At 40.6% G+C, this 19,244-nt stretch overlaps 1 protein-coding gene across 12 annotated transcripts in view; it reads left to right on the top strand.

The window, feature by feature from the left end:
* PBRM1 (polybromo 1) overlaps positions 1 to 19,244 on the top strand; it is a 65,435-nt gene that overhangs the window by 28,800 nt on the left and 17,391 nt on the right. For all 12 annotated transcript variants that reach the window (XM_083796325.1, XM_083796328.1, XM_083796321.1 and 9 more), the window contains 12 exons: positions 103 to 200; positions 1,977 to 2,253; positions 4,316 to 4,421; positions 5,630 to 6,272; positions 8,820 to 9,031; positions 12,173 to 12,358; positions 13,059 to 13,216; positions 13,799 to 14,065; positions 15,397 to 15,542; positions 15,854 to 16,011; positions 16,686 to 16,869; positions 18,092 to 18,302. In XM_083796325.1, the coding sequence (XP_083652451.1) occupies positions 103 to 200; positions 1,977 to 2,253; positions 4,316 to 4,421; positions 5,630 to 6,272; positions 8,820 to 9,031; positions 12,173 to 12,358; positions 13,059 to 13,216; positions 13,799 to 14,065; positions 15,397 to 15,542; positions 15,854 to 16,011; positions 16,686 to 16,869; positions 18,092 to 18,302 (2,646 nt within the window). The remainder of the gene's footprint in view (positions 1 to 102; positions 201 to 1,976; positions 2,254 to 4,315; positions 4,422 to 5,629; positions 6,273 to 8,819; positions 9,032 to 12,172; positions 12,359 to 13,058; positions 13,217 to 13,798; positions 14,066 to 15,396; positions 15,543 to 15,853; positions 16,012 to 16,685; positions 16,870 to 18,091; positions 18,303 to 19,244) is intronic.

The following is a 19,244-nucleotide window of genomic DNA, read 5'->3' as shown; positions in this document are numbered from 1 at the left end:
TAGCTGCATCTTATTTTGTGTATCTGATCTGTTCTGGAGTTTAATGTTGTTCTGAAAATGTCCAGCAGTGAGTTCGGCTTCAGGGATTTGTCCTTTCTTCAGGCAAAGAAGAAGGAGCTTGCTAGGAGAGATGACATTGAGGATGGGGACAGTATGATTTCTTCTGCTACATCTGATGCTGGAAGTTCAAAAAGGAAAAGGTATGTACTTCTGTAGTTTTCTGCAGACCTTTACATTACTACTTTCTTCTGGTGGACGAAAACCTGGACATGAGCCAGCAATGTGTGCTTGCAGCCCAGGCAGTCAACTGTGTCCTGGGCTACATGAAAAGAGGAGTAGCCAGAAGGGCGAGGGAGGTGATTGCGCCGCTCTGCTCTGCCCATGTAAGGTCCTACTTGGAGTCCTGCATCCAGGTCTGCAGCCCCCAGCACAAGAAGGATGTGGGGCTGTTAGAGTGGGTCCAGAGGAGGGCCACAAAGTTGGTCAGAGGGCTGGAGCACCTCTCCTATGAAGAAAGGCTGAAAGAGCTGGGGCTGTTCAGCCTGGAGAAGAGAAGGCTCTGGGGTGACCTCATTGCGGACTTTCAGTGCTTAAAGGGTGCTTATTAAAAAGGTGGGGAGCAACTTTTTGATTGGGCAGATAATGACAAGACAAGGGAGAATGGTGTTAAACTAAAAGAGGGGAGATTTAGATTAGATGTTAGGAGGAAATTCTTCACTCAAAGCAAGGGTGGTGAGGCACTGGCACAGGTTGCCCAGAGAAGCTGCGGATGCCCCATCCGTGGAGGTGTTCAAGGCCAGGGTGGATGAGACCCTGGGTAGCCTGATCTAGTGGCCTGTGTCCTGGGGGGGGGCATTGGAACTGAGTGATCCTTAAGGTCCCTTCCAACCCAACCCACTGTATGATTCTATGATAAGTTATAACTGCCTTCAAGACTGTGTTAGGTGAGGCCCTGAACAACAAGATCTAGTGGGTGATGTCCCAGCCTATGGCAAAGGGGGTTAAAACTAGATGGTGCTTGAGGTCTCTCTCAACCCAGGCCATTCTATAATTCTATCAATAAGTGGTTTGTAGAGATCTCAATGTGAGAGATGGCTCAGAAGTGCTTTGTTGAGACTGTATTTCTAATGTGCCACAATATCTGGGCTTAATATTAACTTAAGCTTTCTTCTCCCTCATCAGGTTTGCTTGTAGATCATGTAGTGTATGTACAGGGATCTGTGCACATTTTTTTCCTCCTGACAAGCTGCTCCCCGGTTATGCTGTCAGATTTCTTGATACAGTCTTTATAGCTACACTGTAAAGTTTGTGGTGATAGCATATACGTGACCATTTTCTATTTAGGTTTTGCAGTATTGGTAAGCTTTATCAGCTTGCAACTTTGAGTGTGGTTGACAGATATTTAAGCAATTCAGACCACCTTCCTACTACATTCCTGATATCCTTGTTTTTCTTATGTCTGGTACAACAAATGTTTCTCAAGTCTCTGATACTCTGTGTTCAGCAGAGGTGGTCATGAAGGCAGTGGTTGAAGGTACTTCCATGTTTGACTTACTTCTTGACTTCCTGGATTCGGATGCTCAGTCATGACCAATCTCTTCTCCTTGCAGCTGGAAAGTGCTTAGAGCTCCTTTTGACTTTCGTACCTTTAAAAATAGTCATTTGTTTTGTCTGGTAGAAAACTTAAGATACCATTTTTTTGGCATTTAAAGTTGGTTTCCTGTTTACTTAGCAGAGTAATGCTTGTGATGCCGTCATTATTTGCAAGTTTGTTCTGAAAGCCAGTATGGACTATGTACGTTTCTAGTTAGAGTATCTTAACTTCTTATGTGCGTTTAGAAAGTTGTTGTTGTGTTTTTTTTTTTTTTTTTAATGGCAGAGAATAATGTCATTTTGATATTAGTGTTGCAAGTGGGGCAAAGGGCCACTAACCTTTATTCTCTTCCTTTTTCTTCTTCCTCTACTTAACCTAACAGCAAAAAGAATATGCGAAAGCAGCGAATGAAGATCTTATACAATGCAGTTCTGGAAGCTCGAGAATCAGGCACAGGCAGACGGCTCTGTGATCTGTTTATGGTTAAGCCATCCAAAAAGGACTATCCAGATTATTATAAAATTATCTTAGAGCCAATGGATTTGAAAATGATTGAACACAACATCCGCAATGATAAGTATGTAGGGGAAGAAGCAATGATTGAAGATATGAAGCTCATGTTCCGAAATGCAAGGCATTATAATGAGGAAGGCTCCCAGGTACTGTTTTGTTCTGCAGTCACACTTACCTCTCTCCGTTTTTTTGCAGAAGTATGATTTATATTTGGATTTTTAACTGTTACTCCCAGTATTTATGGTAGTTGTTTATTGAATTTAAATAGAAACGTAACTTCTTCTTTCTGCTGGTGCATTAGAATATGGTCGTATAAACATGAAAAGCAGTACATTCCCGTGTAATAGTACGTTATTTAACTGTGAAGGTTAGACTTATTTCCTGTTAGCTAGCTTTCTTCCTTCACTTCAAAAAATGTCAGCTGGGTATTTCTTTCCTAGTATGTTCAAAAAAAAAAAATCTGGTTATTAAATTTTCATTATTTATCACGTGAAGGTATTTGCACTGTGAAGGGTCACCAGGACATGTTCTGGAGCTCAGAACCACTGAGAAGGGATGTCTTCCTTAATTGGAAGGAAACCAACTTTGTTATCATGGAAGTGGAGAATGTGGAAGATCAGACTAGAAGAATGGACTTGTTTAGTGTAGCATAAGTAGTCTGAAATGAGTATGCTTTTCACTTAAGAATATTTTGTGAACCTCATGAAGTTCAACAAGGCCAAGGGCAAGGTCCTGCACCTAGGGCAGGGCAATCCCAAGCACAACTACAGGCTGAGCAGAGAACGGATTGAGAGCAGCTCTGAGGAGAAGGACCTGGGGGTGCTGGTTGATGAGAAGCTCAACATGAGCCAGCAATGTGCGCTTGCAGCCCAGAAAGCCAGCCCTATCCTGGGCTGCACCAAAAGCAGCGTGGGCAGCAGGGAGAGGGTGGGGATTGTGCCCCTCTGCGCTGCTCTCATGAGACCCCACCTGGAGCCTGTGCTCAGCTCCGGGCCCCCAGCATAAGGACATGTGCATACTAGACCAAGTCCAGAGGCGGCCATGAAGATGAACAAGGGGCTGGAGCACCTCTCCTGTGGATACAGGCTGAGGGAGCTGGGGCTGTTCAGCCTGGAGAAGAGATGGCTCCAGGGAGACCTTCCAGTGACCTTCCAGTGCCTAAAGGGGGCTACAGGAAAGCTGGGGAGGGACTCTTTGTCAGGGGTGTAGCGACAGGACAAGGGTAATGGCTTTAAACTGAAAGAGGGGAGATTTAGATTAGATATAAGGAAGGAGTTCTTCACTCAGAGGGCGGTGAGGCCCTGGCCCAGGCTGCCCAGAGGAGCTGTGGCTACCCCATCCCTGGCAGTGCCCAAGGCAAGGTTGGATGGGGTTTTTGGCAGCCTGGGCTGGTGGGAGGTGTCCCTGCCCATGGCAGGGGGTTGGAGTCAGATGGGCTTTAAGGTCCCTTCCAACCCAAACCATTCTCTGATTCTGTGATTCTGTTGTAGGGAACACTAAAAAGAGGGTTAAAAGGTGCTGTATTCATAAGCAGAAAGGGCACAGATGGCCATGACATGCTTGGAAACTAAAATTGTGTCTCTCGGTCAGCAAGCTTGATGTTGTGGAACAGAGGAGTGGTAAGAAACCTCCAGTTACTTTTAATGAGGAACTTGATCAGCTAATGTACAGGACTTCGTGGTCTGGTTTCCTGCACTTGGATTTGAAGACCTAGTTGGATCATTCTAGTCCTTTCTACCTTGATGGAGTTACTCTGGTTTGAGAGATCATTGCTGAGCAGAATGATTTGATGTGGAAGTTGATAAGACAACTGAGTCTTCCTGTTTTCTGGTCTTTGTAGAAAAGTAGTTAGATAAATTATCCAAGATTTATGTTTCGCTGATTTGTATTCACCAGTTCCGCTTAGCTCTGCGTGTGTTGAAGGTGTATATTTGAGAATTAGTACGTTCTTTTTAATTGAGTAGTTGGTTTTGCCTTCAAGATCTTCAAAATAACATCTAGGTGTTTTGAGGAGACTAGTTCTAAGCTCGTCATTAAGGTCTGTATTTGACCAAATCTCAGCCCCCTGAGACAACAGGAATTGTTGCCATAAAGTTAACCACCTTATACAAGAGTGTGTCGGGAAGGGACTTCATACTGTCTGAGGAAAACACAGTAGTAAACCTTGTGTGTTTTTATTTATTTATTTATCACTTGACTAATTAATAGGTATACAACGATGCCCATATGCTGGAAAAGATCCTTAAAGAAAAAAGGAAAGAACTGGGACCCCTGCCTGAAGATGACGATGTTGCATCCCCTAAACTAAAGCTAAGTAAGGCAGCCTTGTAAATTGCCATGTTTCAGCTGAACACTTACCAAATCCAACAATACAAACTTAAGAGACTCATCCTTTCAAAATGGAAGATATGTCCTGCGTATTTACACTGTCATGCGAAGTAGAATTTTGTGTTCAAACTTACAATGACACCAGTGGTGTTTATATGTGCATGTTATAAATTGAGGTGACGCATATGGCATTGTCTAAGAAAAGCAACTTAGAATGAAGAAGGAAAACTTCAGAACTGTTGGAATGATCTGACATTTAGACGTGTGGTGTTACCCAAACGTTAGGTGCTGCACTGGGTACTCAGTAACACTTCAGTAAAGTGTGGGATTGCTTACAAGGAAGATGCTTCTCAAACTGAGTAAAGCTCTTAGTTTCCCTGCTCAGATACTTGGAATTTCCACAGAATGATGAAGGAAATAGGAGGTTTTACTGGAATATTATTGAAAGCCATGAAAAACACAGAAGCAAAGTTTGCAACAATCTCCATTCTTAGAGCTGTTGCCCTTAAACTACATTTGCTACTACTCAAACCTTGTCCTTTCTTAATACCTGTTCAGAACGTAGTAAACTGAAAAGATTAAAACTGCACAGAAAGTGTTACAGCAAATAACTGCACACAGTCCTTTTGAGGCATTGTTGAAAATAGAAATGCGCAGCTCTTTGGTGCAGTGCAGGCGGTAGAGAATTCAGAGGCAGATACTATGCTGTAGCAGAAACCCTGAATAAATCAAAAAAAAAGAAAAACTCATCTGACTGATAACCTTATGAGAGGGATTATTTTACATTTTACCTCTAGTAATCCTCTCTGATTTGGCATAAACTGGATTTTTAATAGATGCACAGAAAAATGCAGTAGAGATATTAAGACCAGATTGAATTTAGAGGGAGTTACTAATACTGTTAGGAAAAGATAATGTTTTCCATGCTGAAGTCTGAAGAGACCTTTGCCTGCTGGACCACAAAGGAGTGTGTGATTCAGTGCTTGCCAAAAATAACATTTAAAAAAAAAAAAGTCATGCAAATATGAGAAATAAAAAGGGAAGCTGCAACTTGGATTGGGCTCAGTGTTTTTGAGTTTTATGCTCATACCGTAAAATGCTTCTTCAGTAAGTGACTCTCCAATGGAATGGGATGGACAAAGAAAGTGCTCAAGGTCTGTTTTTGTAATGTTTTTTCTTCTTTTGTCTGCTTAGGTAGAAAAAGTGGCATTTCTCCTAAAAAATCGAAATATATGACTCCAATGCAGCAGAAATTGAATGAAGTTTATGAAGCAGTTAAGAATTACACGGATAAACGTGGCAGGCGACTGAGCGCCATCTTCTTGAGGCTGCCATCTAGGTCTGAGCTTCCTGACTATTACGTAACCATTAAAAAACCAGTTGACATGGAAAAGATCAGAAGTCATATGATGGCCAATAAGTACCAGGATATTGATTCCATGGTAGAAGACTTTGTAATGATGTTCAATAACGCTTGCACCTACAATGAACCAGAATCTTTGATTTATAAAGATGCCCTGGTCTTACATAAAGTTTTGCTTGAAACTCGGAGAGAGATAGAAGGAGATGAGGATTCTCACGTGCCCAATGTCACTTTGTTAATTCAGGAACTTATCCATAACCTTTTTGTGTCTGTTATGAGCCACCAGGATGATGAGGGCAGATGCTACAGTGATTCCTTAGCTGAGATTCCTGCTGTTGATCCCAACTTCCCAAATAAACCTCCTCTGACTTTTGATATTATCCGAAAAAATGTTGAAAGTAATCGCTACAGAAGACTGGACTTGTTCCAGGAGAATATGTTTGAGGTACTGGAGAGGGCAAGAAGGATGAACAGGTGAGCAAAGCCATGTTTTTCAGATATCTGTTGTCTCACAGCATGTTCTGCATGTTAAATTTAGACAAACACTGAAGTATTTTAAAGTGTTTGCTTTCCTTGGTGTGGTTGTTCAGAAAATTTTGCTCAATCTGCTCAATCATGTCTTCAGTAGATTGTAAGCTTTCATTTATAGGCAAAGAAAGGCTTAGGCTTCTTAAATGGGATAGTTTTGATGTTTATCTTCCAAAGGCATACCTCATGAAAACCAGGTTTGTGCTAACTTATAAATTGAAAAAACAAAGAGGAAGAGCTCTTCTTCAATTGCTTGACTAGCAGGTCACTCTTCTAGAGCAATCATAGTTGCGTGAGTTGTAACATTGTGTGAAAGCTATGAGCACTTAAAACTTCTTGCAGTGTCTATCTTGAATTAGGAAAGTCAGTTTTGTTAATATTACTATTATTACTTCAGTTCTCAGAAGTAATCATTGGAAGTGAACAGACTGTAGAGGAGGGCCAGTGGCAAGTAGTTTTGGTCTCAAGCAGTTAGCTTTCATTTTTCTGCTATTTCAGGACTGGTATATGCAGAAATACTGCTTTCAGGTAAACTATCAAACAAACTGACAGCAGACTAGCAGCTGGAGCGTGGCTGTCTGTGGTGCTGCTTGTTATGAGTAAGCACAGAAATCTATTGGTAAAGTGAAGCTTTGGTGGGAATCACGTATCCCATTTGTAGTAGGCAGTGTGCCTCATTTAGTTTTGACTAAAATACATCATGATTTTCTTGGAAGCATTCTCTTTTGGGTTTTGTTCTGGTTTGCTTTGCTTGCTTATATGGGTGTCTTTTTTTTTTGTTTTTTTTTGCTTTTGAAATTATGTTTTAGAAGGTTAGGTATTTGCTAAGGGTTCCTGGATGTGCTGCAGCCAGATCAAAACTGCTTGTGGATGTTGGCATAGTCGGTGTTTTTGCATCTGTGCTACATTAACACTACTTAGTAGGTCCACATGAGATGGTTTTACATGTTGCACATGCAGGATAAATCCTACACTAGCATGATAAATCTGCTTCCAGGAAAGATTTCATTGTTGGTTTTTTTTTTTTTTATCAGGGAAGTCTTGGGTAGAAATGTGGGAGGCCTTTTCTAGAGCGAATGAGAGCAAGAATTATGGGAGCAAGTTACCTCTGTTTTACTGTACTGGAAAAGGATGGAGGCAGACTCTGAAGGAAAGTGACTGACCTAACATGCAATTTCCCTGATGTTTTCTGGCAATTTCCTTGTGAGCTGACAGAGCCTGTTTACCTGGGTTATGTCAAGTAATTTTGTGTTCTTTTTTCTTTCACATTTTGTTAAGGAGACCGGCAGTACTTTCTGTTGCAAACTCTCTCTGTTAGTGTTCCACCTAGTGGTGGATTATTAGATGATCCTCTAAATCAGGAGGTATATCTGAGTAGCCATCAAGCAGGCTGGTAGTGGTGATTGCTCTAATGTGCCTTTTGCCTCACCTTCACTGAGATTTTAAGTTTTGTAACTGGAAAGCTTTCAAAGAAAGCCATGGCCATTTTTAGCGAAGCACCTCTTCAGGTAAAAACAGCCCATGACTGCGCAGTGGTATTTGATTGGAAACTGTTCTCTTGGGTTGCAGAATATCATTGATATTGACACTGTTTCATTTTCCAGGACATGTAAACAGCCTCATAATCTCCTTCGCTCTAAAAATAGTTTTTCTTGCCATATGGAGAACTCTAACTCAAACACCAGTTAGACTGCTACTTGAACTTGGCCACTAATGTGATCAGAGGGCTGGAGCACCTCTCCTATGCAGAAAGGTTGAGGGAACTGGGCTCGTTTAGCATGGAGAAGAGAAGGCTCCGAGGAGACGTCATTGTGGCCTTCCAGTACTTGAAGGGAGCGTATAAACAGGAGGGGGAATGCCTGTTTATGTGTGTTGTTAGTGTTAGGACAAGGGGGAATGGTTTTAAACTAAGACGGGAGATTTAGATTAGATATTAGGAGGAAGTTTTCCACTAAGAGGGTGGTGAGGCACTGGAACAGGTTGCCCAGGGAGGTTGTGGATGCCCCATCCCTGGAGGCATTCAAGGCCAGGCTGGATGTGGCTCTGGGCAGCCTGCTCTAGTGGTTGGCAACCCTGCCCAAAGCAGGGGGGGTTGAAACTAGATGATCTTTGAGGTCCTTTTCAACCCAGGCCATTCTCTGATTCTATGAATTTGAAAAGTAGCACTAGTTGCACTTAATTTTTTAACTTTCATTTTATAAATACCTTTTTTTAAGCGAAGGACAGACAGTGACAAGCAAGGTTTAGCCTTCTAGGCGTACCCTTTCAGTTTTAAGCTAGCAGCCAGGTTAGATGCTGAAAGGATCTGTGTTAGAGATCATTTTACAAGAAGTCCATAGAGTAGCATGGTATAAAAGCATGATATAAAAAAAAGCATTATTTGTTTAAATTGGAGTTTTATCACAAAGTATGGTGGACGATGGTGTGTGTTTAGGATTCTGTTTGACTGTGCACAAATTATGTTTCTGCCATGTTGTATCTACGTTTGTACAGGACTGATTCAGAGATTTACGAGGATGCGGTTGAACTTCAGCAGTTCTTCATTAAAATTCGAGATGAACTTTGTAAAAATGGAGAGATTCTTCTGTCACCTGCTCTCAGCTATACCACCAAGCACCTTCACAATGATGTAGAAAAAGAAAAGAAGGAAAAGCTGCCCAAAGAAATAGAGGAGGATAAGCTCAAAAGAGAGGAGGAGAAGAGAGGTAATTATTTTCTGTTCATTAATATTAAAGGTATTGAGAAATATACCGATGTGTATTGTGTATGCTCTGCTGTTGCTGCAGCTTTACTTACTGAAGGGACCTTAATAGTGTCTCTGGTTCTCCACAAAGAGCCTTGTATTTTAAGGTTACGAGAGATGTATTTTATATTGATCCTTATCAGCCAGTCCAGATGGCTTTAAAACAGATGCATGTAGATAGTAACCTTGTGTAAACTCGTCACTAGAACATACTGAGGTACCAGTAGTCTTATTCCAAAGATATTACAAAGGAAAAGAACAGGTTTTGTTAGGGCTTTCTTTTGATAATAAGCTTAGCAATAATTGTTGCAATGGACCTTTGAGTCATTTCTTTTTTGGCAAATACCACTTTCCTTGCTGTGCTGAAGGTATTATCTCTGATCACACTTTTAACACTGCTAATGAAATGGTATCAAAGTAAGCCTTTTGCATTTCTTACTTGGCTGCTGTGAGTGTGAAGAGGAGCAGGCTTTCAACATTTTGTAGGGTAAAAAACCTAATATGAAGGCCCTTTTTGTTTCACATTTCCTGACTGTTACTGTGCATATAATGGTTGTACAGTATGTCAAAGGGAATGAATAAAGCTCTCTAATTGTTCCTTTCCATAGATAGCAACAAAGCTGTTAGCTCTTTGTCCTCTTTCTGACATGGTTTGTCTTTACATGTGGCACCAAGGTCAGCAGCAGTCAGCTGGTTGCTCCAACCAGGTTCAGTACTGTAAGGGGACAACAGCTGCAATGTGCTTTTTCTGTCTTCCTGTGATAGCTAAAAACCCCAAAGAAAGCAGAAAGTGCCTTTCTGTAGGCTTCTGAGCTCAGCGCTGTCAGCATGTTCCTCTTCCCTTGCCTGAAGGGTTCAGTAAAACTCCTCTGAAGAAGTGGTTCCCAACCTTCGGCAGCAGAAAGGAGCCTGGCACAGCACAAAACACACTTAAACCTTTCCATCACACTGGAAGTGTCAGAGGAGGCATCGGCTATCATGTGGCACTTCTGCATTGGCTGTTTAGAAACAGAAAGGAAGGAGGATCTCTTCTTTTTGTTCTGTGCCTGGCACCTAGTACACTGGGTTCCCGATTCACAGCTGCAGGATTGTGGTGTTACTGCCATAAAGAACAGTGCATGCAGTGCATTAAACATTGACACTACATTGATAGCCAACAAGCATTGCTAACATAGGCTATAGGCCCTTCAGAAGGGACAGGCAGCACAGAAGGGGTGGTATGTCTCTCTATATTAGTATTTTGATGATGTAGAACTCGAGGCTGGGAATGCTAAGGTTAAGTCCCTATGGGTTAGGATCAGTGGGAAGGCCAACAAGGCAGGCATCCTGGTGGGAGTGTCATCACGCGGCACTTGCAGGGCAAGCAGGCGATCAGGCCCAGTCAGCATGGGTTTATGAAAGGCAGGTCCTGCTTGACAAACCTGATCTCCTTCTATGACAAAGTGATGTGCTTAGTGGATGAGGGAAGGGCTGTGGATGTGGTCTACCTTGACTTCAGTAAGGCTTTTGACACCGTTTCCCACAGCATTCTCCTCAAGAATCTGGCTGCTCTCGGCTTGGACTGGCACACGCTTTGTTGGGTTAGAAACTGGCTGGGCAGCCGGGCCCAAAGAGTCGTCGTAAATAGAGTTAAATCCAGTTGGAGGCCGGTCACTAGTGGAGTCCCCCAGGGCTCAGTACTAAGGCCAGTTCTCTTTAATATCTTTATCGATGATCTGGATGAGGGGATCGAGTGCACCCGCAGTAAGTTTGCAGACGACACCAAGCTAAGTGCGTGTGTCAATCTGCTCGAGGGCAGGAAGGCTCTGCAGGAGGTTCTGGATAGGCTGGACCGATGGGCTGAGGTCAACTGCATGAAGTTCAACAAGGCCAAGTGCCGGGTCCTGCACCTGGGGCGCAACAACCCCAAGCAGTGCTACAGGCTGGGAGATGAGTGGTTGGAAAGCTGCCTGGCAGAGAAGGACCTGGGAGTATTGGTTGATAGTCGGCTGAATATGAGCCAGCAGTGTGCTCAGGTGGCCAAGAAGGCCAACGGCATCCTGGCTTGTATCAGAAACAGTGTGGCCAGCAGGGCTAGGGAAGTGATTGTCCCCCTGTACTCAGCTCTGGTGAGGCCGCACCTTGAGTACTGTGTTCAGTTTTGGGCCCCTCGCTACAAGAAGGACATTGAGGTGCTCGAGCAAGTCCAGAGAAGGGCGACGAAGCTGGTGAGGGGTCTGGAGAACAAGTCTTACGAGGAGCGGCTGAGGGAGCTGGGCTTGTTCAGCCTGGAGAAGAGGAGGCTCAGGGGCGACCTTATCGATCTCTACAGTTACCTTAAAGGAGGCTGTAGTGAGGTGGGGGTTGGTCTATTCTCCCATATGCCCAGTGATATGAAGATCGCCCAAGAATGGGCGAAAGTTGCACCAGGGGAGGTTTATGTTGGATATTAGGAAGAACTTCTTTACTGAAAGGGTTGTTAGGCAATGGAATGGGCTGCCCAGGGAAGTGGTTGAGTCACCATCCCTGGAGGTCTTTAAAAGACGTTTGGATGTAGAGCTTAGCGATATGGTTTAGTGTAGGACTTGTTAGTGTTAGGACAGAGGTTGAACTAGATGATCTTGGAGGTCTCTTCCAACCTAAATGATTCTGTGATTCTGTGAACATGTGGTAATGCACTGGCTTGCAGCTGTCTTCCTTTTCTTTGTTTTTAACTGCACTTGCATATGCATTATGCACTACTAACAAAAATACTGTTTTATGTGCAAATAGTAGTCATTACTGTTTTAAAGTAACGGACTAAACAAAACTTCTGTGACTCAATTCATGAAGAGTGCTACATGAATGATTAAAAAGTTGATAGTTTGTTTCTAGAGTCCTTTTGCTCCTCTAGGAGAGACTCAATGGCTATGGCACAAGTTTCTGAAAGTTAAAGTGTATACTTAAAGCAGGTTGACACACTACCTGAGTACATGCTTTAAGCCTGCATTCAATGCAAAGTCTTTTATTGTTCGTCACAGACAAGTGAGTTATTCAGCACTAAGCACAGGGTAAAGGCATACACGTCAGAAATCGTGGTTAATAGGGCATTACTCAGGTCTATTTCCCTTGTTCTTGAAAATAGAAGCTGAAAAGAGTGAAGATTCCTCTGGCTCAGCTGGATTGTCAAATTTGCATCGGACCTACAGCCAGGATTGCAGCTTCAAGAACAGCATGTACCATGTAGGAGATTATGTCTATGTGGAGCCTGCTGAAGCCAACTTGCAACCTCACATAGTCTGTATTGAGAGACTGTGGGAAGATTCTGCTGGTAAGGATGCATTTGGTATAGAAAGACAAACAGTGAAACCTCTTACATCTTCAAATCTGAGCCCTGTCTGTGTAGATGTTAATTATTGCATTTGCAAAATTATGCGTGGACTGATGACTATTGTTGATTGTTTCTGAGTTGCTTTGTCCTGAAAGAACTTTACTAACCTAAAGTTCTTGGATCAACACATGCTTTCTTGTTCTTCTTCACTACCCACCCCTAAATTGTAAGCATCCCAAAGAATAGGCTCTTTGAATGAGCATCTGTGGAATGAGTGGAATGTGGAATGAGCATCTTTTTCTATGCTAATAGAAATTTCTGAACCAAAGTTGGGTGCATTTAACTGCAAATGTTGGAAGCCATTTCAAGATTTATAAGTAAGTTGCAGACTGTGTTTCCCATAGACATTTGGTTCTGCAGAACCTGAATCATCAAAATAGAGAAGGAACTGGTTTCCTTGGAAAAAAGGCGGTTTGCAGGATTTCTGAGTAATCTAGTTTTCCTCACCTGAAACAGTCAAGGAATCTTTTCCTGTTTTAAACAAGTAAAGTTTGCTCTCTGTATAAATTACTATGTGGCTATTTGATAAATAAAACAATCTGTAGTTGGTTTTGCTTATTTGTGCACTAGAGAATACAACTTTTTAGATCTTTTCCTCCCCCCCCCCCCCCCGCCTTTTTTGTCTTTTTTTTTTTTTAAGGAGAGAAATGGCTGTATGGCTGTTGGTTTTATCGGCCAAATGAAACATTTCATCTTGCAACACGGAAGTTCTTGGAGAAAGAGGTTTTTAAAAGTGACTATTATAATAAAGTTCCAGTTAGCAAAATTTTGGGCAAATGCGTGGTCATGTTCGTTAAGGTGAGAAACTCTTTAGACTAATTTGTTAAACAACTAATATTCTCTATGCTATTTTTTTTGAAGAGGTGTAGATATTATAAGTTGTATGCATTCTACTAACACATATAAAAAAGGACTTGTTCTTATGTACTATTTGTAGTCTTCATTTGCTTCATGAGCTTCGTAGTTCATCCAAGTGACGATGATTTCCAATGCTGTCTGCTTTATAGATTCATTTATTTATTAAATACTTAGCTAATGCATTTTTCAGAGCATATAGTAGAAAAATTGCAGGTAATTTCTTAAAGGTTGCCATAAAACTATGTAGGTTTAGGGCTGAGGGAAACTTAAGTAGTATGGAGTACTGGAAGGAGGATAAAGTCTTTCCTCTCTGTCCCAAGTTTGATTCCACGTTTTTCTTGTCAAACTCTAAAAGAAAAACTCAGCAGAGAGGCTTTATCAGTCTAAAAATGTTTCTGATAAATGCACAGAAAAAAATGGGGCGTGTCAGAGGGAGCCCACCATGTCTTTGGTGGGGGTTTGGGGAGGTGGATATATTGCTGAAATATTTCATCTAAAAATGTAATTCTCTTCATTCTGCAGGAATATTTTAAATTATGTCCTGAAAACTTTAGAGATGAGGATGTCTATGTATGTGAGTCACGTTATTCTGCAAAGACAAAATCTTTTAAAAAAATTAAACTGTGGACTATGCCTGTAAGCTCTGTAAGATTTGTCCCACGAGATGTGCCCCTCCCTGTGGTCCGTGTTGCTTCCGTGTTTGCTAATACAGACAAAGCAGAGGAGGAGAAACAATCTGAAACATTAGAGGACAGTAAGGTGGGAGAAAGTATCCTTCATCTTGAAAAGGTATGCAAGATAATAAGATGAGCATTTGGTGTGTTTGACAGATAAAGAATGATGAAATGTGAGCTCTCAGGACCAAGGTTTCATGGACACATCCAGACACAAAAATAGATGAATACAATATTTTTTATAAATTATTATACATAAAATACATAGATACAAACAAAACATTCATAGAGTAAACAAAAAATGAAATGTGTACCTGTTTGCTAAGTTTTACAAATGCTTTCTTGTGATCATGTTAAGGATTGTTTGTTTTTTTTTCTTTACTGCTTTAGAAAAAAATTACATTTCAACTGAAAAGTTTGTTGTAATCCTAGAGTATCAGTGGGGCTAAAAGTCTGATTTTAGCTCACAGAGACGCTTGATTATGTAGTGTTTCAGTAAAATTGTCAGTAGCTAGGCAGCAGCAAGCAATACATAATATAATATTCTTTGTGACCTACTTATGGTTAATAACTGAACAGTTTATTTTCAAAATGCGTAAAAATATTTCCGGCCAACCTACTAGGCAACATGTTTTTTATTGTGTTTATATAGTTATAAGATAAATTGATTTATTTAAATACATTTAATTGCAATAGATGTAATTAAATTTATATAAAATAATTTTAGTCATAACTCTACTTACATTCTGAGTACTTTTAACAGAACCTCAGAATAGAAAACCGAGCACACTCATTGTCAGTTTTAATCAGATGCTTAGTATATGGTACTGCATCATGACAAAGGAAGGAATTCTTTCTACCAAGAGAAGGAAAACTTGATCTTTTCCTGCCACACATTGAGGGGGATATCCTACGTTTTCAATGGCTTTCTGTAATCTGAACTAAAAGGTCAATTGAGGCAACGAGTTTTAACTAAGAAGTAAGAAATATAACAAATTGTGTGATTTTTGTACTCAATATGGAGTAGTCATATTATTGTGTATGAGAGATGAATTTTTAAATTTTTATGTATCTTAACTTGGCCAAATACTTATTCTTGCCTTCTAAAGTTTTAGCTGTGCTTTATAACAAGCCATCAAAATAGGCAGATGAGGCTTCAAAGTCAATAAATTTGAAGCAATAGAACAAAAAAGGATCCGGGAATTGCTGCCAAAATTACGGCTTTGATTGCAAAATAGGAAGGCTTGCACCATACTTGGAGGATATCTGTGGCTTGTATATTTCATTTTTAAATTCTAAGGCCCCTCATTTTTTGCGTTTACAGGTCTTTTTGCTATTTGCCTGTTATTGGTGACAAAGAAAAGTCTGTTTTACTTGCACGTGGCATCACTTCATGTGTTTGGTTTTCCTTCCTCCACAAGTTTCTAAGTGTGTATTCTTCTGCAGGACAAAGAAGATGTTCCAGTAGAAATGTCCAATGGAGAACCTGGTTGTCATTACTTTGAACAGCTCTGTTATAATGATATGTGGCTTAAGGTCGGAGACTGTGTCTTCATAAAATCGCATGGGCTAGTGCGACCTCGGGTAGGAAGGTAGGTGCAACTTCATTTTTGCAGATTGTGTCTATAAAAATACCTTGGACAAAAGACTGTCTTATTGCAACAAGTATGAAAGAGGATGGGAGAAAATCTCCTGAATGGAACTAGAAGTTAGAAGTTCTTAATAGGCTGTGGTGGAAGTTTATCAGCCTTGTTTTAAAAAAGTGACAGTAGTACAATTGGAATAGGCTGTACTTTTTTACTCATTCCGTACCCACAGTCTTCCTGAACAAGTCAGCACATCCAGCTGACTCATTAGGAGGGATGGCTTTTCATTTATATCAGTGGTTTGTTTTTCTTTCTAGAATTGAAAAGATGTGGGTGCGAGATGGAGCTGCATATTTCTTTGGTCCAATCTTTATCCATCCTGAAGAAACTGAACATGAACCAACTAAAATGTTCTACAAGAAGGAAGTGTTTTTAAGTAACTTGGAGGAGACCTGTCCTATGACTTGCATTTTGGGTAATTATTAACAACTTTAAATCCAATGGGAGATTCTCATTCTGTACATTTAAAAAAAAAAAAAAAAAATGAAGTGATTTCTAGTGACTGGTTGGCTTGACTCCAAATTCATACTGAGTGAATGTGAATGAGGAGAGATTATTCAATCTATTTCTACTATGCGTTCTTGTTTCGAGGACCTTCAGTGAGGTTTTTCACGATGAGGAAGCTTTCTTAAAATAAGGGAATTACACATGAATCAAAGCAAACATTTTCTGCAGTCAGAGAACAGAAAAATCCATTATTCTAGTATGTTAACTGGAAAGTCAATCGAGAAGGAAGCTGATTTTTTTTTTTTTAAATAAGATGCTATTATATACTTTCTGTACATCTTAACTACATATATTCTGTAGCTAAGATGCTGTGCTAAATATCATTAACAGACTTGTGATCATTGTTTTTGTTAAAGAACAAAAAAACAGAAGTTAAGAAATGAAATCCAAACTGCATTCAGTTGCTGTGGGTTTCTCATGAGTGACGTTATTTAATACAGATGTCAATTGATGTATTTTCTGTAGTTGATCTAAATACGGGGTTGATACTTATGTGACCAGCAAAAATGTGAGTTTCCAGACTTTTTGTAAAATGTCCGCAAATGTGGTTGCCTTCTTAACCAGCTCATTTCATTCCTGCAGGAAAGTGTGCTGTTCTGTCGTTCAAGGACTTCCTCTCCTGCAGGCCAACAGAAATTTCTGAAAATGATGTTTTTCTTTGTGAGAGCCGCTACAATGAAAGTGATAAACAAATGAAGAAATTTAAGGGGCTCAAGAGGTTTTCACTTTCTGCAAAAGTTGTCGATGATGAAATATACTATTTTAGGTAAAAATGGTATGGGAATAAGGGAGTCACCTGAGCACTCTTCTGAATTGTGGTGAATTAACCCAGTTAGCAGCTAAGCCCCCATCCAGCCACTTGCTCACTCCCCTCAGAGGCATGGGGGAGAGAATCAGAAGGGTAAAAGCAAGAGAAACTTGCAGGTTAAGATAAAGATGGTACAATTTTTGAAGCAAAGCAAAATAAAGAATTCACTACTTCCTGGCTGGCAGATGTTTAGCTACTTCCCGAAAGCAGGGCATCAACACAAGCTATGTTTACTTTGGAAGACAAATACCATAGCACCAAATGACGTCCCTGCACCACCCCCCCCCCCCCCCAACTTTCCCCCAGCTTTTATGATGTTACATGATATGGCAGTGCTGCTTTGGTCAGTTGGGGTTAGCTACCCTGGCTGTGTCCCCTCCCAGCTTTTTGCCCGCTCCCAGCCAACTCAATGTGGGGGAGTGGAGTGGGGGAAAAAAAAGGTCTTGACAGTGTGATGATGTGACACTGTTCAGCAAGAGCTAAAACGTGTGTGTTATCAACACTGTTTTGGTCACCAATCCAAAAGGCAGCACCATACAGGCTGTCATGACAAAAATTGACTCCATCCCAGGCAGACCCAGTACATACATAAAAATCACTGTTGTAGAAGGTGAAATTTGGTTGTATGTTTTTTAAAAGGTTTGAGGAAGAAGTCCAGATATTTTTTTTCACAGTCTTAATACCAGCAGATGTTTACTTTTTTCTTCTCCTGACTTCAGTAAAACTTGTCACATTTTCGGATTAGTAGGTTAGTAGGTCTTGGACATCGTTAAAATACCTGAGTCCTCAGTATGGGTAACAATTAGCTTTCCAGTTGGTGAATATAATATTAATCAAAATATTAATTTCTAACTAAAGAAAAATGTAAAACCTAAGGAAGTTGAGCTGTTAACTGCCTTCTATTGCAGAGATGAATTATTTGCTGCATTGAAATAGCGTTCTAACTCATAAAATAAAATTTCTTCCAACAAGTGACTGAAATAAAACACTGGCTATGGATAATGAATGATTTCAGCTCAGTGTTCTGAAAGAAAGCACAGGCATATCCTAAGTCACCATTGTTTCCATGTTGTTCAGTCACATAAGAAGAAAAGTTGGTTTCCTCTTCAGAATATTTGCTGTGTCCTGTGAAGTATGAATACGTTCTCATCTGCTTTTTTCTTTGTCCTCTAACTTTCAGAAAACCCATAGTTCCTCAGAAGGAACCATCTCCGCTTCTGGAGAAGAAGATCCAGCAGCTAGAAGCAAAATTTGCTGAGTTGGAAGGAGGTGATGAGGACATAGAAGAGATGGGAGAAGAGGAAGGTGACATCACTGAAACACCTTCTATGCCTCAGCTTCAGACCCCATTAGCTAATGAATTGGATATAATGCCTTATACTCCACCACAGGTAAAAATCTTTGAGAGACCTTTAAAACTCTGTATTCCTCATTCTTTCCTCAACGCAAATAAAAAGAACAGTAATGTTTTAGCACAGAACAGATTTATATTTCAGTTTACTGGTCTGTAGAGTAATTACACAGAACAGTTTTAGCATATCCAATGATACCCATGTTGTAATGTTTAAGTCCATTAAAATATTTTAAAGGGAGTATCATTCAGCTTAGGAAAATCTTGTAGGGTATGTTTTTGTATATGTCAATGTTGTTTCTCATTAGTAGGTTTTCTGTGACACTTTTAAAGAAATAATAGGTCCTTATATTAAATATAAGGTCAGGATGTGAGGGTTTAACTGTAATTTAGAAATTACCTAGCATCCATTTGTTTAAGCTTTTCCTTAAATTTCGAAAGAAGCTAGATTTGGGTGCTAGGGTTTTGACACCTGTTTTTTAGAAAATGCTACAAAGTCTTGAAGGAAGAAAATCACTTTCAGTTTTATCGTTACTGTTCACACTTGGAAATCAGAACTTGAGAGAGGAAAAAAAAGTGAGAACTTTTAGTGTGTCTTGCTCTGCATCATAGAAACTTTGAAATTAAACTCCTGATAAATGGACAAGTAGTAAATGAGAAATCATGTGGATACGTGATGCTTGAACATGGCACAAGTTGTTGCTGCCGCTTAAATGGAGCGCTTTGTCCCCTCCCTCTCTTGCTGCGTCTCTCACACAAGCCCTGGCTGTAATGTATGAGCATTGAAGCAGGGTGGGGAACTGCTTTAGCTGGAAGTTCACCTAACCAAAAACGTTTGTTGGCAACTGGATTAAATTGTTTTATCTGTCTCATCACATTCTCACATCCAAGTTAATGCCAGCAAACCAAGGAGGCAATGGGAATGACCTGCTGGGAACAAGAGGGAGTTTGGGATGTGTTTGTAACCAGCAGTATGCACTTC

Source organism: Anser anser, assembly GCF_964211835.1.
Source record: "Anser anser genome assembly, chromosome: 12".
In the NCBI taxonomy this organism is placed as follows: domain Eukaryota; kingdom Metazoa; phylum Chordata; class Aves; order Anseriformes; family Anatidae; genus Anser; species Anser anser.
This window is presented reverse-complemented; position numbering and strand designations above follow the sequence as displayed.